The sequence below is a fragment of the Grammomys surdaster genome, unplaced genomic scaffold, assembly GCF_004785775.1.
Source record: "Grammomys surdaster isolate TR1022 unplaced genomic scaffold, NIH_TR_1.0 361, whole genome shotgun sequence".
NCBI lineage: Eukaryota > Metazoa > Chordata > Mammalia > Rodentia > Muridae > Grammomys > Grammomys surdaster.
Window position 1 is genome coordinate 113,269 of NW_021604780.1, and position 22,301 is coordinate 135,569.

Below are 22,301 nucleotides of genomic sequence, written 5' to 3' on the forward strand. Positions count from 1 at the left end.
CTTTACCTTTACCTTTACCTTTACCTTTACCTTTACCTTTACCTTTACCTTTACCTTTACCTTTACCTTTTCCTTTTCCTTTTCCTTTTCCTTTTCCTTTTCCTTTTCCTTTTCCTTTCCCTTCCCTTCCCTTCCCTTCCCTCCCTCCCTCCCTCTCTCTCTCTCTCTCTCTCTTTCTTTCTTAATGTGTATGAGTACACTGTAGCTGTCTTCAGACACACCAGAAGAGGGCATCAAACCCCATTAGAGATGGTTGTGAGCCACCATGTGGTTGCGAGAAATTGAACTCAGGACCTTGGGAAGAGAAGTCAGTGCTCTTACCTGCTGAGTCATCTCTCCAGCCCAGGGATTTTCTTTTTAAGGATGGCCACAGTAATGCTTGCAACTTTAGACACTTGTAACTTTAATTTCTTCAAACCCTATTTCTAATGATGATTTCTTAAACACTTTAACCTCCCTTGTAGCCACTACCCACCAGAGGTAGTGGAAAAGAAAGGATAGTGGGGAAGTGGATCTATTCAGAAAGGTTCCCTGGAGTAACTCCTGTCTGTCTGCCTTATCTGGAAATTGGCAGTTTAGTTCACAGGTCAGCAGTGGCAGCTCGATCCACTCACAAACACTTCACAGATATACCAGAAGTCCAGTTCAGCAGAATCGTGCCAGCATCAGTAGTGACACAATGTAGCAGAGACAGCCTAGGCCCTAGCCAGCAAGAGGAACCTGGAGGGACACCAGGCAAAGCTCTCAGCTGTGACCCTCCCCGGGAAGCAAAGATCAGTAAAGATGAGAGACCCACAAGCATTGCTCCGCTAGCTGTACCAGCAAGCCAAGCTTTGTCTCTGTCACTCCATGGAGTCCTAGTTATACCTTCCAAACATCATGTGTTCTCCACGTGCCTTCTCTGAGCATATGCATCCAATCAGCTGGAGTCCTCAGGAGCGGCAAGAAACTTCAGAATACCACCAGACGTCTTTTGGTGCATTTCTCTCTATGGAGTGCTGGCAAATGCAGCTCAACTACTCAATGTAAGGCAGACTAAAATATGCGTGTCGTTAGCAAAGAATCCTTCACCACGTGTCCTTTCACGTGCTTGCTTTAGCAGAACATCCTCTTTCCTGTGTCTGCCTCAGTGAAACGTTCCTTCAGTAGTCTTTCTTAGCCTTTCACCTGTGTCCAGTTTAACAAAATGTTCCATCAGGTGTTTGCCCCAGCAAATCACCATCCAACTGACTTTCCAAATAACCCTTGTTTCCACTTCCCATACTCTCTCAAGACTTGAAGGCTTTTGTTTTTATTTATTTTATCAAAAGATCAAGTAAAGCTTCTCTCCTATGGACGAGCCCTACAGCTGCCTTCTATGGGCAGAAATGTAGCAGAGGAGGTGTCTAGGAGTTGTGAGGCCCGACCATGGGAGAGACCCCACCCTGCTCTCTCTTCCTCTGGGGACATGTGTCTTAAGGCTGTGAGTCACAGCCAGTCTGTCTCCCTAGAGTCAGCTGTCAGACATATGAGATGAGGGCCTTTAAATGACTCCAGTCCCCAGCCTCTGAGCTGTTACAAAGACACCAAGTAGATAGAACAAGGCATTTCCATCAAGCCCAGCTTTAATACGGGACAGGCTTGCCTGTGTCAACAGACATCATCAGTTCAGGTGATGACTTGATGGATGGGTGGTCAAGCCACGCCTCCTCACTGATGTTGCCTCTCTGCTCTGAAACATGTTTCATGTAACCAGCTTATCTGGTTAGCATCAATGCACTCTGGCTTTCCCTGGGCTCTTCAAACTGCCAAGAGTAGTGGGAGCTCCATGGCTTCTGGAACTGCAAGCATTTGGCACTTAAAGCTTTCTTTCTGAGATACTCGGCACCAATAAAAATAGTGAGCCAATCAGAACACAGCCCCTTTGTGCCAGCGGATTCTGCCTTCCATATTGGCTGATCCGTTCATTTATCTCAGCAGATGCCACCATAATTAGCAAGGTAGGAATCCAACCACATGCCTTCCAGGAATACCCCAGGATGGATCTTCAAATACTTTACTATGGAAAACTTGTCTAGGGCATACATTTTTCTGTTCTTCCAGTTGAACAATGCAGCTCAAAGAGGGGGCCAATGCTTTAACTAGCTACTAGCTTTGTTCTTGTTTACACAATTCAGCACTTGGCACTGGTCCCCAGGTCTGTCATCCATCTTCTGTCTCAGAAGTTGTCTTTGATTGTAATTTAACATTATTGTTTTCATATTGGGTAGAATCAAGCTCCAAATACAAACCTAGCCCACGTTGGGCTGGCCAGCAAGATGGCTCAGTATGTGAAAGGTCTTAGGTCCTGGGTTAGATCACTGGGACCCACACTGCAAAGGAGAGAACAGACTCCAGTAGATTGTCCTGACCTCCCTACATGTACCGTGACACCCATACATGCACACAGTGTGCACACACAGAAATATATAAATAAATGTAACAACAACAAAACCCAACCCTGCCCACATGGAATTTGACTTCTCTACATTAGCATTAAGGGAGGCTAAAGGGAGGGGAGGTGCAGTTAAGGGCATTATTTATTTGACTTTGCACTTTGTTTTACAGAATAGCTTGATTTTTATTGGCAATCATCAGAATATGGCTTCTTTTAAAAAAAAATCTGTAGCCGCAGGGCTAATTTTACAGTTCATGCCATTATTTTAGCACCACCTGGGGACAAAGTTGTTTACTGCAGTGGAAAGAAATGGGGGCTGGGGAACCACCCAAAACTAAACCTCCTAAATCTTTATAAACAGAGGTACAAAGTTACTTTTTTTTTTTGTTTGTCTATCCTAAGAAAGGTACTCCAGTTCCCATGTCTAACTGTTCAATAATTCTAGGAAGTGGGCAATGTTAAAGTCACCACCCTAAAATGGAGAGGCACTGTGACAAAACTGGAAAGCAGACATACTGAATGTGAGTCTAGATGCATACTTTCCCACTCCGGCATAAAAACTTCCCAACTTACTTTCTTCTTCTGTCAAAACAAACAGTATTAGAAACACCCCAGACAGAATGAAGACCAAAAAGGAGAAGGACTCTTGGGGAAACAGTGATTGCTAAGATAGCAGTAATGTTTGAAAGCAAAGCATGTCTTCAGACAAGATCAGGTATGCTCCGGGTAGTATGGCTTTCGACAAAGCATGTTGAGAAGGATGCTAAACATGTCTGTATCTTGAAGACATTGTGCAGAGAGGGCTGAAAGACTGGAGATGGCCAGTCCCTCCCCATCATCAGAAACTGTGAAGTTCTAACCCCAAGGGTCCTCGAGGGGAAGCAGCTCACAGGGGCGCATCTCCAGGTAAGTGGATATAAATGAGCCTCTTCACACACCCTGGAGGGCATGACTGAATTGACTGGGTGGAAATGGCTTGTTCTTATGAAAACACTCTACTGCTTGTCAATCTGGAGAATTTCACTAACAAAATTCACTTGGCTTCAGTTCTTTGGCACCAACTTATTCAGTTTTGGATGAAAATGTGTCTCAGCAAACACAGTGTACAGATTTCAGTGAAGAGGCAGAGACAAGGTTGCCCAGTGGGAGGACTCCAACACAGTATTAGCCTGGCATGAGAGACGCTAAATACAGCTCTTTCCTCCCATGTTGACCTGGGCAGCCTGGGTGCAGACACACTGTCAACAGAAATATACTGTGAACTACAAATGTGCTTTAGCAATTTTAGTAGTCACATTTTGAAGTGCTTTAAAATAATCTTAGGTGAATTCTAATAGTATATTCTCTTTGTAAAACTCTACCCGATATAACTCAAAATAATATTATTTTAAGTGTACTAAAGAATTGAGATTTTTACAGTTAAATCTTCACAATCCAGTGCCGGAGAAGCAGGGACTATAGATCAGCTAGCAAAGCCCTTGCCTAGTCTGCACAAAGCCCTGGAGTGGACTTCCAGTACTAGTAACCTGGGCATGGCCTGGCAGGTGGAAACCAAAGGTTCTTGCTCAAGGCTGGACTATTGAGTTTGAAGTCAGCTGAGATACATGAGACCCTGCCTCCAAAACAAACATCCAGTGGCTATTTTGTACTTCATTGTAGCATCTCTTGAACCACCCATGACCATGCCTCTGGCACTCAGTCCTCCAGGGAGACTGTCTGTTATTCTTAGCTGCTTTAATAGGGGGTATGTGCCTATTATACTATTCAGAAGTATTTTGTCTTTCAGTTGTCTGGGGTTTTAATTTTTTATTCCATTTATTTGCTTACGTTGTTGGGGAAGGGTATATGTAAGGTTCTCTTGTGGACAACTTAGAGGAACTGGTCCTCTCCTTCCCCAGTGTGGATCTCAGGGATGGAACTCAGGTAGTCAGGCTTGGCAGCAAGTGCCCATTACCCACTGAGCCATCCTCCTGCCTGGGTCTGGGCTTTTGACATATAACATCTACACAGGAACTATACTGATGCTCACTGTCTGTGACTTTATTCAAGCCTTGATCACAAGTACTGGGGCAATAGTGGTGAGAGATGCTGGAATTTCAGGACATGAACATTAGGCAATTGTTTTTCTTACTTATTTCCTAGAGTCACTGAACATACTTGCTTTTTCAGCTCATCACTAGAACTAGAACTTTTAAAAATAAAAATAAAATTCTACCCCTACTGGTAGTAATACTAAAATTTCTTCAGTTGGGGCATAAGTTTTAAAAATACTTATTGTAATTACGCCATGTATGAAGCTGTATGCCTGTGTGAGCTACGGCACAGGTGCTGAGGCCAGGGGGCAACTTTGGAAGTCCATTCTCTCCCTTCACCTTGTGTGTGTCCTGCTTCACACTCCAGGGTAGCTGGCCTGCAACCCTCCCCATGATTCTCCAGACTCTGGCTCCCAGCTTGGAGTAGGAACATACGAATACAAGAAGCCACAATGTCTGGCTTTTGGAGTTCAGGTCATCAGGCTTGTGCAGCAAGCCCATGGAGCTACCTCCCTGACTTCTGTGCATGCCACTCATCTATGATGAGAATCTCACCACTCAGCCAATAACCGAGGAGGAAAAAATAAAATGGAATAGCCAAACTAGACGTTAAGAATGCAGAACAGCAGCCGGGCGGTGGTGGTGCACGCCTTTAATCCCAGCACTTGGGAGGCAGAGGCAGGCGGATTTCTGAGTTCGAGGCCAGCCTGGTCTACAGAGTGAGTTCCAGGACAGCCAGGGCTATACAGAGAAACCCTGTCTCGAAAAACCAAAAAAAAAAAAAAAAAGAATGCAGAACAGCTTAGGTTAAAAACTTACCCTTTAGCCAGGTGGGGTGGTGCATGCCTTTAACCCCAGCACTTGGGAAGCAAAGGCAGTTGCATCTCTGAGTTCAAGGCTAGCCTGGTCTACAATATGAGTTCCAGGGCAGCTAGGGCCACACAGAGAAACCATCTTGAAAAGCTAAAACCAAGCCAAACCAAAAAAAACCCAAACACACACCTTGCCCTTCTTCACCTTAGGTAACAGGGTTCAAAGGTCCAGGGTTATCTGTTTCCAGGCCAGGGACCCAATATGTCTTAGAGAGTTCCCTCAAATGCCAGTTTTTCCTTGCAGATCTGAACTGCAAAGAGTACCAGTTCTCCTACCATCTGTACCTAACATGCATTTTCTTTTTTGAAATTTTTTTTTTATTGTTTATGTGCCTGCACATACGCAGCATGATGCCCCTATGGATGTCAGAGGACAACCTTCAGAAGTCTGTTCCCTCTTCCCACCAGATGGGTCCCAGGGACTCAAATCAGGTTGTGGCGTTTGGTGGCACCTTTATCCACTGAGCTGACTCTCTAGCCTTTATTACCTGTTTTCTTTTTTTAAATTTATTTATTGTATGTAAATACACTGTAGCTGTCTTCAGACACCCCATAAGAGGACACCAGATCTCATTACGGATGGTTGTGAGCCACCATGTGGTTGCTGGGATTTGAACTCATGACCTCCGGAAGACCAGTCAGTGCTCTTAACCACTGAGCCATCTCACCAGCCCCTATTACCTGTTTTCTAACTTTGTTCCTGGACTTTAGTATTCTTTGTACTAAGTACCTTTTCAGGAGCAAATTGCCTAGGGTCAAATTCTAGCCCCAATTTAAAGAAGAGTCTACCCATACAAAGGACGTGGAACAAAACTTAGCTAGCTCATGGTAGGCCCTTAACAAGCCTTTTGTCCATGTCAATGAACAGAACAAGTTTTCACTGTTCCTAGCCTTCAGCATTGCTGTATGGAAGCTTCTTCCAACCCAACATCCTCCAGAAAGGGCTCAGGAGATAAACAAAAGGCCAACTGAAAAAAGTAGAAACTTGTAAGATTCCTGACTTGGAGGAGTAAACATCTGTTGGGCAGTGTGTGTTGTGTCTGTGGGTGGTGGTGGTGATGCAGAACTGACCAAACAGCCTCAGGTTGTTTGCAGATGGTCTGCAGGCTATGCAGTCTCAGCGTAGCAGGTAGTAGCTTTCCTGAACTGAAATACTCAGCAGCCGTGGCAACAAGTCCTGTGTACCAGAGCAATGGAGAAGAAGATTCAAAAGTCAAGTGTGTTGAAGCCTGCTGGCATCTGAATCTGGTGCCACTGGAAGACAAAGCCACTTGCAATTGTACTTCTAATATTTATTCTCTAGAGCTAGCCATCTTAGCTCCTAAACTAACAGGTTTCTGGTCATAAGGCTACCTGGGATAGATACACAAAAGTACTTTCTAAACAGTAAAATACCCATATCAGATTTTATTATTACCAAAGAAAACAGGAAAATATGTTCTCTCAAAGACAGTGAGGTCTTTGTGTAACTTTAATTCATGTAGCTCAGTCTCTAATCTATTCGGTTTCTCCAAGCTCGTTGCTATTAGACACCATGTGTGTTTAGTGGGGCCTGGGGACCGGGCTCTCATCATTCCTCTGCATGCTGTGTGTCCATCCTGCCTGATGGGAACACTACCCATCGGCTCACAGGAAAAAGAAACAGGAGTCAAGAAAAAACAAAAAAAAACAAAAAAAGAAACAAGATGTATTTAAAAACAGACTTCTCCAGTTGGCATTTTGAAATAGCTAACAGTTGTCTCTAGCCCTCATTGTTCCCTCCGCTCTGGCGCCCTCTTAAGACTTTACTCCATGAATCTCGGGCAGCACCAGACATGAGATCCCCAGAGGGAGAGGTATTAGGTAACCTTCTGCTGGTCACTGTTGTCTCAATGCAATCGACAGATCTCAAACCTCTAGTTCATGTCATGACGATCATCAGGGAAAAAGGGATTTAGTCAAACTTGCATACTGAAAATAATGAAACACACACACAAAAAAACCCCTGCAGATAATAAATATCGATGATCCACCTCTTTCAAAGGCCAGTCTCTTCACTCCTAATAGCCCTGCAGCCCGTTGTACACCTTCTGCACTGGTCCTTGCTGGAGAAGCTGCTTGATGCCTGCAGAAAGAACAAGGAAATGACTTCATTCATGAAAACGTGACTCCTCTGGACTTTCCAACTTCACATGTGCACATCTCCAAACACACACGTGTGATCTCATTTCTTTCTCTCAAGACCCACCACACACACACATCTCGTGAAGCCCTAGGAAATAAGATCAGGTAAAGGAGGGGAAGAAAATCACCTCAGCTGACCCTCCACCCCTCCTTCCTTGCCCCCTTTACCCGTTTCTTTATCACTTTAAACACTTACACCAGGGCACGTTCAGTTAGCCCAGAGGAGCTCACCCTGAGGCTCCAGTCCTCCCTCCCACTGTACAGTACATCTTCCCTTTAGTTTGGCCTGGCTTCTTCACCTAAGGGACTCACTTCACAGCCCAGCTCACACAGCCTTCAGTGAACACAGTAACAGCAGGCCTTCTTACTGCTTTGCAGAGAAGGCCTACAGCCATGTCTCCTGGCTCCAAAGGGTTTCCGTATTCTCCTTTCAGTCATCCCCTATGATGAATGTATACACACACACACACACAAGCATGTGCAAACACACGCACACACACACACATCCCATACCTTCTTTTGCTTCCTCTGTCAGCTGTTCTTTTGGAAAGTCCACGTCAAAAGTGATTATCAAAGAGCCCTTGATGTTATTGTTATCAAAGTTGGGCAGCCCTTCCCCTTTCTTCCACAGCTTGGCTCCTGGCCTGGTGATCTTGTCCCGGGAAATATGGACCTGGAAAGCAAAAGGAGCACCGTGGAGCAGGACCGGCACCCTCAAAGTCCATCACACAACTTCTACGGGGCACTGGGGTCACAGCTAGTGTCACAGCTCAGCAGAGAAGAAAGGACGAGGGGCAACGGTTGACAAGCACAGAAAGACTTAAAAACACAGCTGGAGGCTCAGCAGCACAGAGAGGAGAGACAGTGGGAGATGGCCAGGAAGGAGCCTCTGGCCCTGATGACCAAGCTGCTGAGATGACCCAAGAGCACATGGCTACAAAGCTGGAAGGGCGGAGTGTTTACCTTGTGACCATCCAAGTGAGTTATGTCCATTTCAAAGCCAACCAGAGCCTCAACTAGTGAGACGGTCACATTTGTGTACAGGTCATCCCCTCTCCTCTCAAATATCCGGTGCCTGAAACAGAAAAAGGTAAAAACCATCAGAGGTTGAAGTGCTAGAAAATCTTGGAAAAAAGATGAACACCGTTATTTCAAACAATATTTGGCTTGCCTTCACATGTGGCATTTTCCAAGATTACAGACCTGTGTAAGTCTTACTGAACTCAATTCCTAACTACCTTACAATTAGCACAAGTACACAAATGTAAGGAAAAAATCATTAACCATTAGGTTACAGAAAAGAAAGACCATGCTTGATTGGATTTTCTGTGCTTTCCCAAGTCACAGATAAGGTGAAGACAGGTGAGACCACTAAGTTCAAGGCCAGCCTGGGCTACAAAGTGAGATCCTATTTCTCAACTCCCCATCCCCACCTTACCAAAAGTACCAGGTTTACTGAGGGAACACAACTGTTTTGTTTCTCAGGGAAGCTCTAAGGGAGACAAGACATGCAAAAAAAGACCACCCAACGCAGAGTGAGAGGGGAGACCTGGGAAGAGGGCAGTGCTGTATCATTCAGCAGGAACAATGCTTAATCAAGGCTAAACACAGACCTACTACTGGTTCCCAACTAATTAATAAGAGAGAATAATAAGTCAGAAAGCCTGAGTCCTGGGTTAAAGCAGCACTCCACACTGGAGAGAAGCCTATAAAAGGAGGCACTGAATATTAGTATTGACTGAATGTCCCTTTTATGGAAAGCAAGTGCAGCATGCCTTAATTCCTATTGCAGACTGCCTCTTATTCATGGCTCTTTTCATTTCCCGGGTTTGTTTGTTTTGTTTTGAGATAAGATATCAAGTATCCCAGGTTAGATGACCTTGAACTACTGCTCTGCCCGTCTTTACCACCTGGAAGGCATGACAGGCATGTGGCAGCCAGTGTGGCCTATACAGTGCAGGGTCCCAAACCCAGGGCATGCTTACAGGCACTCTACAATAGACAGCTCTCCCTTCGATTCTTACCCAGTCTTTCCTTACAGCATCTTTTGAATGTTTAAGTCCTAAGTAAATAACTGGGGCTCAAGGCCAGGGTGTCACCCCCTATTTTCAGTACTGTTGCAGAGTTAGAAACAATGACTTATGATACTGTAGGCATAAGACAAAAGACAAAGCGAGGATTCACTACCCCCTAATCACTCAAGCAAAAAGCAAGGCTGGTACTCCCAGCCGATACTTACTTGACTACTTTGATTCGGAACCGTAAGTCTCCGGGTTCCCCATCCACATGAGGCTCACCTGGTCAGGGCAGTCCAAAGAAGAACAGAAGTTACACCAGCTGATCACGTATTTACATGACACTTCAAGTAACTTTTAAATCCACTGCCTCAGGCAATGTCTCTGTCACGTCTGTCTGGGAAGGCAATGCCTCACTCCCCACACATACCACACTTGTTATGTTAAGTTATGGGATAAGGCAGAAGTGAGCTATGATAGTCAACGCCAGCATCTCACCTTCTCCAATAAAGGGGTACTCCATGCCATCTCTCACCCCAGGCTCTATTTCCACTTCTAGTGTTCGTTCTTCATTCACTAGCCTGAGACAAAAGGAGAAAGAGAATAGTAAGGAAAGCACAGATGCAATCAGCTCTACCACTGTGCTCCCTGGGAGCCTTTTCTTGGACAGCATGTGCTGTTTGCCAAGGCTATCTGGGCCTGTCTAGAGAGACCAGATGCTAACATTCAGAGCAGAGTGACTCTGCAGCACACAGACATAAAGATTTGTGCTCGAGGTCAGAGCTGGAGGGAACAAACATCTGTTACTTGTAGACACAAGACACATACCGAGGGCTTTTCACTTACTTGACATTAGGGCACAAACATCTGTTACTTGTAGACACAAGACACACACCGAGGGCTTTTCACTTACTTGACATTAGGGCACTCGTCACAAACCACTTCCTGGGTCATTTGGAAGCGCCCCGGTCCCAGTTGTGTGGTTCGCATCTCCTGCCGACAGTTGCATTTCCGTTTGCCAGGAGCCTGCCTGGCTACAGGCTTGTTTCTAACTACCTAAGAACACATGAAACAGCCTTTAGTTTTCCTCTCTGGGTACAAATCAACCCCCACACAGGATGGAGGCAAGTGTGTATTTAACTGACTCTGATCTCAGTCCGAAGCTGTAGGAGAGGAGAGAGGGTATAAGAAGAGACTAAAACCAGGTATTAGTATCAGCATTTCCAAGATACAGCAGTTCACAGGATTACTATGCTGTTGAGAAATCTGAGTTGTATAAAGCACAACCCACCAGAGAACAGGCCCGGCATTCAAAAGCTACTGTGTGCCAACCTCCCAGTTCTATGAGCAACCTCCCCAGACTACCTCTTTCTGTTTTAGGTAACCAAGCCCAGGACTAATCCCCAGTGCTCCCACCATTCAGACACATTCATAGACATGTCCTTGGCTACATAGTAAATTTGTGGCCAGCCTGGGCTATGTGATCCTCATCCCAAGAAACAAAACCAAAAGACATATTTTGGGGCTGGACAGAGAGTTCATTGGTTAAGAGCACATTTTGTTCTCGTAGAGTTTGATTTCCGCTATCTCCACCAGCTGCCTTGAATACCTACAGATACACACAAAATCTCATGGCATTGTGCTCATGTAGGGAAGTGACACGAGCATTGGGAGACAATGTCTATAGCTGTGCTTACACACCTTAGATGTGCACACATTCATCTGATCACAGCTCTGTAGGGAGCACTCACTCTTCTTGTGTACGGGTGAGGAACCAGCAGCACATTTGGTTCAGAGAGATGACGAGGTTAGAAAGTGTGCAGTCTAGCTGCGAAGTCCATTCCAAATGTTACAGAAAAACAACCTCAGGTGAAAAAAGGCCAATTTTTACCAGAGAACACAGAAGAGCTTTCTCATTTTAGAGCAGACTTTGAGAATGTAAGACTCAAAAATTAACAATTAAAGATCAGACTTTTTCACATTAAAATGAACACTTATACTAATTAAAATAAATCTTAAATACCATGTAAAGACATACTATAAATGGAAAGCTAGCTATATCTACATTACCGCTCACAAAAACCTAAGAGCAAAAATGAGGCAGTCTCACAAGTTAACAAGATAAAGACAAAGCAGGGCACATGGCAAAGGAGTGTCTCACAAGAAGAAACAAACAGGGCCAATGGAAGAGATGCTTAGCCTTGTCAGAAATTAAGAAGCACACTGAGATAACATCCCATTCTAAAAATTCTAAACATTACGAGGGAGCGGGGACTATCCGATATGGACAGGGGCGGAGCATCACGAACTGTCATGGCACGCTGACTGCTGGCTTGGACAATTTCAAACATACTATGGCATTTCTGTATAAAGCATAAACGTGTTGACACAACGCAGCAATTCTACTTTCACACTTCTCCATGAAGGAGACATCCTTGCTCATGTGCAACTAGAACATGTACAGGAATGTTCACGTATAGGACTCTTTGGGAGTTAAAAGAACCCAACCCCACTGATGGTCACGGTGAGATTCTACTCAGCAGAGTGACAGCTGTAGGCAGCAAGGATGACTCACAGAGACAAAAGTCTGTCTCAAAATATAATGAGGTGGCATTTTTACAAACTCAAAGACAACAACAAAAACACATCACACATCGTTTAGGTTCAGACATGTGTAATAAACCAGACAGCAATGGTAAAAGTATCTCTGCAGTGCGGTAGGACACAGAAGCAGCACACAGGCAGGCACAGGCATGGTATAGTTTCAACTGAGTTCTCAGGCTACGCAGTCAGTTTGGTTTGTGACTGCTACGAACTAAGGATTCTGATGAACTCACCTGTGTGTCAGCCACTCCCTCTTATACTCTAAAAGACAAAAAGTACTTGAAAGTCTCTGATTTGTGGTCAAAAGTACAAGTTCTATGGTCAGTATGAGTAGGTGCATTATGTGAACTTACTTCCACAAAATTCCCTGCGTACACTTCTTCCAAAGTGACTTCTAGATCTACGATGATATCACTTCCTCTTGGAATATTCCTGTCCTGTTGACGAGGGGTTCCTCCAAACATGAAGCCAAAATCTCCAAAGAAGCTGTGGATACAGGCAAATTCATCAGGAGAAAGGACTCAGATCCTGTCTCACAATTGTTGATCTTCTTCCCTTGATAAAATATTGTTCCTGCCAGCACACTACACAAAACAGATATTTTTAATAAACTGGATCCAACTATAATAAAAATTTTAATTTACAGGTTGCTGGCCCCCCAGTTTACTCTTTAATCCATATGTTCTGTACATGATAGCCACCCACTAATGCACAGTATATCAAAGGATTCAATGTAAGACTCAATCAATTGAATAAGCCATTCAAATACTGAGGGAAATCCAGGTATTATAGACATATTGAGAGGGGTAGAATATATATAATCCTATGCATTTGGACTTTTTCATTAATGTAAGGAATCTCTTTTTTGTTTGCTTGTTTGTTTGTCAAGAGAAGACTTCTCTAAGATCCCTGGCTGTCCTGGAACTTGCTCTATAGACCACTCTGGACTCAAACTCAGAGTTCTACCAGCCTCTGCCTACGAGTAAAGGTGTGTACAGCATGCCTGGCCTAATTTAAGGAATTCCTTAAGGTTAATCCTAAACATCTTAATAATTGCATGTGTTCACTATATCTGCTCTTTAGAGATTATGAGCCTTGATGAAGAAGCTACCACTCAACAAAAACCATGGGCGTATGTTTAAAGTTGAAAAGCAAACCTCAGGACAGTCCCTGTCCTTAGGGAAAAGTAAGTCCTGGCCTGCACGCGGTCAAAATGAATGTTTGAAGGTAATAAAAGAATGACTCTGAGATGGATAAAAACAGGGCCTTTCAGTCGTACAGGCAGTAATCGTCACCCCAGGTGCACGTACTCCTGAACCTTTTGCTGTATAAAGGGCTGAGCAGGACAGGGAGCTTCTCTTTCTGACATCTCTAGCTTCATTTCGATGGTCAGGGGGAGAGGTACTTCCCTAACAGCTCAACAGACAGAGCTATTGTTTATAACTGTATTCTTACTTAAGGGAAGGCTCTAGAAGCCTTAAAGAATCCGAAAAAATGAACGTTCATGGCATACAAGTGCAGACCCAAACATTTTTCTGTTTATAATTACAGAGCTGAACTCTGGAATAGATCTCCTAGTTAAGACATTATGACGTATGGAGATTCAAATGTCTAACAAGGAGGGGTTCAAAGTGAGGATAAGTATTTATTAGCGTTGCAGCTATCCCTGATTCCCAGAAAGCCAAGTGTGACAGGGGATGAAGAGACCCTATGAACTCCTCCTCTGATGGTACCTGTCATAGCCACCGTACTCCTGTCCACAGGATGACAAAGCGGCAACTCTGCCCTCTGCTTCCAAGAGCAATTCAGTTCGTGCCCAGTGGTCCAGTCCCAGGATGTAATAATACCCTGCAAATGGGCAAATTACTTACTGTGAAAAAATGTCCCCATGGGAGCTCTGATGCCCATCTTTCAAGCCTTCTTCACCATAAGTGTCATACTGTTTCCGTTTTTCACTATCTGACAGAACCTGGGAATAAATAGCAGTGGAGAAAATGTCACATTCTAAGGTCAGTTAAAGTACATTCATGTTTACAGCTGTTTTCCACTCTGACTCCAACTTTCTAACGCTTTCCACAGAGTGTGGTTTTCATTGTGCACGGTATTAAGGCTTGTTTAAACTTGTTGTTGTTGTTGTTTGAGATTTTTTAGTCAAAGCCTTGCTATGTGACTCAGGCTGGCCTAGACTTCCAAATGTAGCCCAGGCTGGCCTCACAACTCATGTTCTTGCCTTCGCCTCCTAAGTAGGATTCTAGACATGCAGCACACGTCTGGGAAACTGTTTGAGCAGACTGAATTCTTTGGTGCACTGACTACTCCACACTGCCCAACACAGCCTTTTAACTTCAAGTTGTCAAATCTGATTGAGTACTTTAAAAACTGTGTTTAAGCAGTGACTGTAACGGTCAAGAAGGTACCTGGAAAGAAGGGAAATGGACTACTCAGGTTGGTCTTCTGGGTAACTTAGTTCCAGGGCTTATTCTGATTCTATAAGCTCCATGCTGTACTATATCACTAAACTGTAAGCTAGAATATACCCGTGACAGGCTATCACTAGCAACAGATGCACTAAATTAGTAGTCTTAAAACAGTTGCCTCTCCCCGACCCCCACACACACACTGTATAGAGAAGATTGGCTTGTCAAGAGAACAGGATCACGGCCCTGAAGGAAAATCCGGAGCTGTGTTTTCACACTTTTTTTCATGCTTTTATATGTATAGAAATCCATTTGTAGAAGAGTGCTGTCTGCCTTGAGGTGTCTAAGTTTGTGACATCTTGAGTTCAAGCTGTTGAGAAAAATATCAATAAACACTAATCTATAAATGTACCTCGAGTCAATTTCACTGCCTGAAAGAATGTTGCATGATGTTTGCATGGTCCAAAGAATGTAAGGAAAAACTGGTTTCTAAGCATGTAAAAATTTGCCTTCAACATGTAAGAAGAAAAAAAATGTATGCAGGAGATTAATAAAAACTAAATATAAAAATATTTACGTATGAAATGACCACAATGAAATCCACTACTTTCTGTTATGTTTAAAACTTAATTTTAAAAAGGGCTAGAAAGATGGCTCAGCAGCTAAAGCATTTGTCGCCCTTGTAGAGGACCTGAATCTGATTCTCAGAACGTATATGGTAGCTCACAAACACCCATAATTCCAGTTTCAGGAAAATTCAATGCCCTCTTCTGATTTCCATGGGCAAGAGGCATGAACAAAAGTGTATCTACAGACAAGCAAGCAAAACATTCACCTATATAAAAAACAAAAACAAAACAACTTACTAAGAAAACAAACGGAGCTGAATAGATGGCTTGGTAGTTAAGAGCTCACACTGCTTTTGCAGGACCCAAGAGTGATTCCTAGCACCCATGCTGGGTGGGTGGCTCACCACCACCTGGGACTACAGCTCTGGGGGCATTAGACACCTCTGGACCTCTGCAGGCACCTCCTGCACTCATATCACACACGTGTACAAATAATAGAGATAAAGGTTGAAAATCAACTATGGAAGAGTTCTTTTATTTTAGAAACCTGAAGCAGCATACATGAAGCAGATGCACACATAGGTACTTCTGAATTTTAAAGTGCTTTAACTCTTCCTGTGGACATGTACACACTCCTCACTGTGAAGAGCAGGCTGGGTTTAACCACTGAGCTCAACTGATACTTTTAGTTCAGTTTCTAGGGAGCTAGCTAGAGTCACAGGTGCTTTCCACCATACTAAGCCTGCTTTAAGTGGGGGTTGGGGTGGAGGGTGGGACAGGTAATTGATTAGTCAACTAACATGCAGACTCTCAACTAACTAAAATGCTGACAGTAATCAATCTTACTTCAGTAGAGGAAAAGAAAAACCTTTTGTTTGCTAGAGTCTTTGTATTCTACTAATATTCTGATTTGTGCACATTAATTTACCTGGGAGAAAGGCAAACAGGCTTGGCTGATACAAGGAAAAAGAAAATCAACAATACCACAGAGGTAGTTAGGGTCAAATAAACTTCAGTTTCGTAAGATAGGTATAGCCCGTACAGGCCATGGATAAGGAACACTACAGAGTCATTATCAAGGGCAGCACACGGAGCCAGGCGTGCTGAGGCCAGCGTGGTCTACATACCAAGTTTCTGAATAGCCAGAACTACACAGTGACACCTTCCTTGTCTCAAAGGAAAAAAAAGGGGGGGGGCACATGTACATTGTAAAGCATTGAAAAAAGTACAAATTCAGCTTTTTTAGAAACTATTTTTGAGTACTGGGTTTCTAGGAAATAGTGATAATATTCATGGAAAACAGTACAAAATATGAAATCTGTGCCTCATATGGAATAAAATGTTATGTGTCATTTTAGGGGCTACCAACCCACTCAGATTTACACATGGTCCCAGTTAAGAATTTGTCAGAGGGGCTGGCAAGTGGTTCAGCCATTAAGAAGACTAGTTTCTCTTGCAGAGATCCTGAGTTTGGTTCCTAGCACCCACATTAGACAGCTCACAATCACCTCTAACTCCAGCAGAAGATCTGGTATCTCTTTTAGCATCTGTGCGCACCCACACATACACACGGGCACTTGTGCGCATGCGCACGCACACACACTGCGGATAACGACTGTACAATCCGGGAACACATACAGTCCTCACTTACGTACTGCTTTCAGATAGAAACGGCCCAAGGGAGGGAGGTTTCCTTGGTGCTGGTCTTTTCCACATCCACAGGTGGTGTTCCCGGTTTTGTTTTCATGACTCACCTCATACGCAGCACCTAGATCCTGGAATTTCTCCTGGGCTTGGGGGTCATCAGGGTTCCGGTCAGGGTGAAGCTGCAGGGCCAGTTTCCTGTAGGCCTTTTTAATATCCTTTATGGAGGCACTTCGAGGTACCCCCAAGATCTTATAGAAATCTCGCCTGGGAGGATGGACAGGTAAGACTTCATTAAAGAGTTCTCTATTACATTTTTAATTTGCATTTTTACTCTTTGTACATATATAACGTTCTTTGGTCATTTTCATGCGACTCCTTCACGCTCTCTCACACACACACACCCACACACACTGAGTCCCTCCTTGCCAATTCATGTGTTTGTCCTAGCCATCTCTCTAGCTCCCTATTACATTCTAAGAAAGTGTGTGTGTGTGTGTGTGTGTGTGTGTGAGAGTGTCTACATTTGCACCACATGCAGATGCTTGAACCTTGGAAGTTGTGAGCTGCCTGATGTGGGTGCTGGGAACTGAGTGCAAGTCCTCTGTAAGAAGAGCAAGTGCTCCTAACAGCTGGATTATCTCCCGGGATGTATTACATCTTCTCCCTTTCCAGTCAGGTCCACTTATATAAACATGTAAGGATAAAGACAAAGATATATGTGACACGTGCACATATATGAATCAATAAATCAAGGGAGATGTCAGAATTTACAGTCTTGGGTACTGAAATAATCACAATGGGACTAGGATGCGGGGCAATTCAAAGCTATGTAAAGGACTGGCGGCATTCTTCTTGAGAATTACCTTCAGCAGAGAGACTATCCCCATGCTTTACGGCTCCATGCTATTTCCAGCTAACAACCAAAGAATCCATTTAACTCCTTCTTTACTCCCTGTACTGGCTCCAAATATTTTTTTTAAAAGAATTTATTTTATTTTTAATTATGAGTAGATGTGTGTGCTCATGTGGGGTGTGAGTGTAGGTACCCTTGGTGTCAATTAAAGCTGGCTCCCCGAATCTGTAGTTACAGGTGGCTGTGAATCACTACATGGGTGCTGGGGTTCTCCACTAAGAGCAGCAAGTGCCCTTACCTGCTGAGCCATCTCTTCAGCCCCACTCAGTGCCTTTTGCCTGCTTCTAAAGGTCAAATAACTTCAAACAATAGTTATCTTTATTCACAAAGACTGTCACATAAATGTCCTAAACAGTAGCACTTTTGGAACATTAAAGATGGACTGACCTAAGGAGTTAGTAAAGATTAAGCAAACTCCAAATAATAACCCTAAAGGAAAAGTAGCACTCATCTGGATGTACGGGTTATGGCATATTTTGCTGGAAGAGAAAAATTACATTTCATGCACTCATTGCTATTAAGTATGCTAATCTAGATACATCTTTATGATAGACATCTTCTAAAGTCCACATGTAGGAGCCTCTATACCATATGCATAGGGTATAAACTGGGGCATAAAATAGAGAACATTGCCAGGAGCTATGCTGGAATCAGCCATAAAAGGGTTCTTTCTTTGCAAGAAGTGTGAATAGAAAGCTAGAGTAAGACTATAAAAAGCACTCCAGGCAAAGGCCATATCCAGCTCATTGAAGAAGCCAGTAAATACCCTGAGTAAGTGAACATATAAGAATGCTTACAACATCTACTCTTTTTGCAAGAAGTTTAACCACTAGAATTTGAATCTGAAACAAGAATAGAATCTGAATCTGAAACTAGAATAGAACCTGAAAACATCTTAATAATGGGGCTAGGGAAGTCATATAATAGTCACTGACATAGTATGCGAGGGTAATTTTAAAATGTATGAGTAAAATGAACTAGGGAACCAAGACGTAAGACAGAATATTAAAAAATATGTTTTATGGTCTGGCATGTGGCTCAGTTAGAGTGCCTGCTTTAAATGCATGAAGTCCTGGATTCATGATAGCACATGTCTATAATCCCAGCACTCAGGAAGCTAGGGTTATTTAACAAACCTTTGAAAAGTACTTTAGTTATTGTAATCATCCTGTTAGGGTTCTGGGCTGTTTTTCTTAGACTGGGCCTCATGTAGCTCAGACTGGCCTTGAACTCACTATGTATCTCAACTTCATTTTGAACTCCTCTCTACCTTCTCTACCTCTCAAATGCTGAATTTACAGGTATATAAAACTATATTTAGCTCAACTATACACATTTTTTTTTTCTGTTTTCCAATACAGGGCTTTTCTGTAGCCCTGCCTGTCCTGGAATTCACTCTATAGACTAGGCTGGGCTCAAACTCAGAGATCTGCCTGCCTCTGCCTCCCAAGTGCTGGGTTTAGAGGCGTGCGCCACCAGGCCCAGCTCAACTACATCATTTTTAAAATTTATCACTCACAGGAAGTCTCTATCTCATCTCTAAAGTCTTGAAGTCTCATGAGATAGGAACCAACTACTTAATAACGAAAAGGCTAACTATTCAGAGAGTGAGGCTTACTTAAGAAATATTCTTAAGAATATGCTTCTTGAGAGGGGTGAAGTAAGCAAAACTAAGGATGTTAAAAAAAAAAACAACTTATGGAAAGTCACTACTTTGTAAGCTAATTCAAAAAATGCATAAAGCTCCCCACCCCTTAAGTTCATACTACTCTTACAGAGGATTCTGAACATAGGTACCCCGAATGAGTGGATGCTTCTTTTAGAATACATGGATTCTACGCATATATAATGCAAAAGTCTCAGTGCTGGCTTTGGGAAACATTTCTGAGTTAGTATAAGTCAGGGAGGCCCTCAAAACAATAGAGGCCATTGCTATTGCTCCTGGCTACCCATCATAACTAGATGGAAGACCTATCTATTGCTGATGACCTACACCCTGTGGTCACAGGACATAGAGAAATCAAGTTGGAGATAATACAAAAACTTCCTCCCTCTTGACCAGCTTCCACAGTGCTAGAAGGCATTATGCAGGCTGCTTGGGGAAAAAAGTCACTAATGCTGACTAGCTAGGCAAGGTATAATGATGGCAGAAAGATTATGAAGTTAACATACTGCTTTTTGATTGTATTTAAGGCCTGTTCCTCAGGAGTAAATTTATATCTGATATTGTAAAACTATCTGAAAGCCTATGGCCGGGGGGTCGGGAGGGGGAATCACAGGCCCTGGGGGAAGGAGGAACTTGTTGCTGTTGTTTTAATAAATAGACATGTTGTCAAGCTGCCTTATAAATATTTAGGTTATATCCATAGATTACATATGAATATAAATGAATGTAACATATAAATATATTCATATATAGAGAGGGTTATATGTTATATTCATGCCACTCTCCTCTTTGGACAGAGACTTCTTTCTACGGGGCAGTAATTAATGCATCAGCATAATTGAGAATAAATTAGAATTGAAAGATCAGTCTTAAATGGAACAAGTACTTCAACCTTCCACCTCTCCCACACTCCCCATGGTTCAGGGGAAGGAGGAAAGAAAGAATAGAAATGCAGAGGATCGAGAAGAGTGTTGTAAAATTCTGTCTTCTGCAAACGGTACTAATGAGTTCATTCAACTTATGGTTACCTGAACAAGACCTTCATGTGAGTAAGCCAATACAACTGGTCACCATGACAGCAGGCAGCACTAACTGGATTCAGAGAGTTACATGAAGTTATAAAGGAAACATACTGGGGTGTGCCCAGGGAAAGTATTTGTAGTGGGGTGCAGGAGTTGTAGGTAGGTATATGCATGAAACTGTCAGAGAATAAATAAAAAATTTAAGAGGGGAAAAGTTAAATGACAGCTCAGAAAAATACAAGAAAAAAGAAAGAGGGGGTGGGCTGACAGAGTCCAGTGTCAACATTAGTCTCCCCAGAGGTTGTTTCATGAATGACTGAAGTTTAAAACTATAGTATCAAAAAAATTATTATTTGCCAGGAGTCATTCATGCCTGCAATCCTACCACTTGGGGAGTGGTGGCTGAAGGATCACAAAGGAGTTCAAGGTTATCTTCAGCTACATATTGAGTTGGAGACCAGCATATTTCAACTCCCAACTGCAAAGTTTTATGTTGATGTTTTATTAAATACCTTGGGTACTCATGGCTTAATCAAACAAAGAAAAAACAACAAAGCATATGTAAGAAATGTTAACTTTTAGAAATTTAAAGTATTTCCCAAGGAAAAATGATAAAAGTGAAGAAGAAAAAAAGAAAACAGCTTTAAAAGCTATGCTAAGCAGTGAGTTTTCCATTGTGAACAACCTATAAATAGTCAAAATCTGACATTTACAAGCTTTTGGTGTAGTTTTATTTTTGCAGTTACTTATTTATTTGAGATAGGGTGTAATGTAGGCCAGGCAAGCCTGGAACTCACTCGGTAGCTGCAAGTGACCTTGAATTTTTATCCACCTGTTTTCACCTGCCCAAAGCAGGGATTGGGGGTACAGGCATTCTAGAACACAAGTCCAATATACTAAGTTATATATGGCACACTGTTATCCCTGGTTTCAGAAAATTGATACAGTTCCATCAAGCTTGTAGGATTCACAGGAGTGGCATGGGACTAGAACCTCAGTCTTTACTGCCTGTTAGAGAACTGTTCTCATTCATACTATCCAACTCAAGAAAGAACCATGGAGAGAGACAGTGAGCCAAGAAGTCAGATCAGGCTCGCTAGCCCAAGAAGATGGTTAAGTACGAGGACTCTCTAAAGTGTCTTATGCTCTCTCAGGCCAACTTTCTTAAGTCTGAGCTTAGCTTCCTTACTTGCTCTCCTCATATGACATGGCATCATGGCCCACCCATTTTAGTGTCAGCCTCTCAGAGGCTGGTCGCAAACTGAGTAACCCACCGTCCCATTCTGGAACTCAGACGTCAAGGACGTATCCATAATCTCAACCCCAGCTTGGCACTCACTACCTTCATTTCCATCAGGAGCCCCATTCCTCAGACGTCCGCGCTCGTTCTTCTGCTCACAGGCACTTAACTCCCTCCAATCCCCAAAAGTGGCATTTGGCGCTGCAACCAACTCTCGCTCTTCTGGGGGAAAACCTGGCTCAGTACGGCCAACCTGACCCACACTACCCCTCCGTTCCTCGGCCCGGGAGTGCCCCTCCCTCCCTCCTCGTTGCCACCCGCGTCCTTCTCTGCAAAGGCCGCCCCTCGGGCCCCGTACCGCGCGGGAGCCCCCTTCCTCACCCGGCGATCACGGCCCCGATGAGGTAGAGCAGCAACAGGCAGAAGGTGCTCAGGTTCTGCGGGGCCATGGTGCCACCCTCTCGGCCTCCCGTGCCGCTGCGTCGGCTGACCAGCCCTTCCGGAGGCCGCCTCACTCCGGGGTCTCTCTCTTGCCCAGCCGCCGCGACAGGTAGCGCGCCCCTTCCTCAGCTGCCACTTTCCGGGAGAGCCGGCGAGCAGCCAGGCGTGGGCCAATCGGCGCCGGGGACATCACACGCGGCCGCCCCTCTGCAGCCAATCAGAGCGGTACACTTCACCTCCGAGGCGGCGCGGGCAGCCAGTCAGACAGCAGAACTGAAGCCGT

General features: G+C 43.7%; 1 protein-coding gene across 2 annotated transcripts; it reads right to left on the reverse strand.

Annotated features, from left to right (window-relative positions):
• Positions 1-6,208: 6,208 nt before the first annotated feature.
• On the reverse strand, positions 6,209-22,200 carry Dnajb11 (DnaJ heat shock protein family (Hsp40) member B11). 2 transcript variants are annotated; one of them, XM_028779695.1, is made up of 11 exons: positions 21,959-22,200; positions 16,844-17,000; positions 13,975-14,072; positions 12,457-12,589; positions 10,413-10,555; positions 9,998-10,080; positions 9,724-9,781; positions 8,448-8,559; positions 7,998-8,157; positions 7,334-7,425; positions 6,209-6,498 (listed from the first exon to the last, which is right to left on the reverse strand). In XM_028779695.1, exons 1-10 carry the CDS (start codon positions 22,024-22,026, stop codon positions 7,361-7,363), a joined length of 1,077 nt encoding a protein of 358 aa, XP_028635528.1. In that variant the 5' UTR covers positions 22,027-22,200; the 3' UTR covers positions 6,209-6,498; positions 7,334-7,360. The 2 variants fall into 2 exon arrangements, with proteins under 2 accessions (XP_028635528.1, XP_028635527.1); XM_028779694.1 differs by lacking the exon at positions 6,209-6,498 and having other exon boundaries at positions 6,709-7,425.
• Positions 22,201-22,301: the final 101 nt, after the last annotated feature.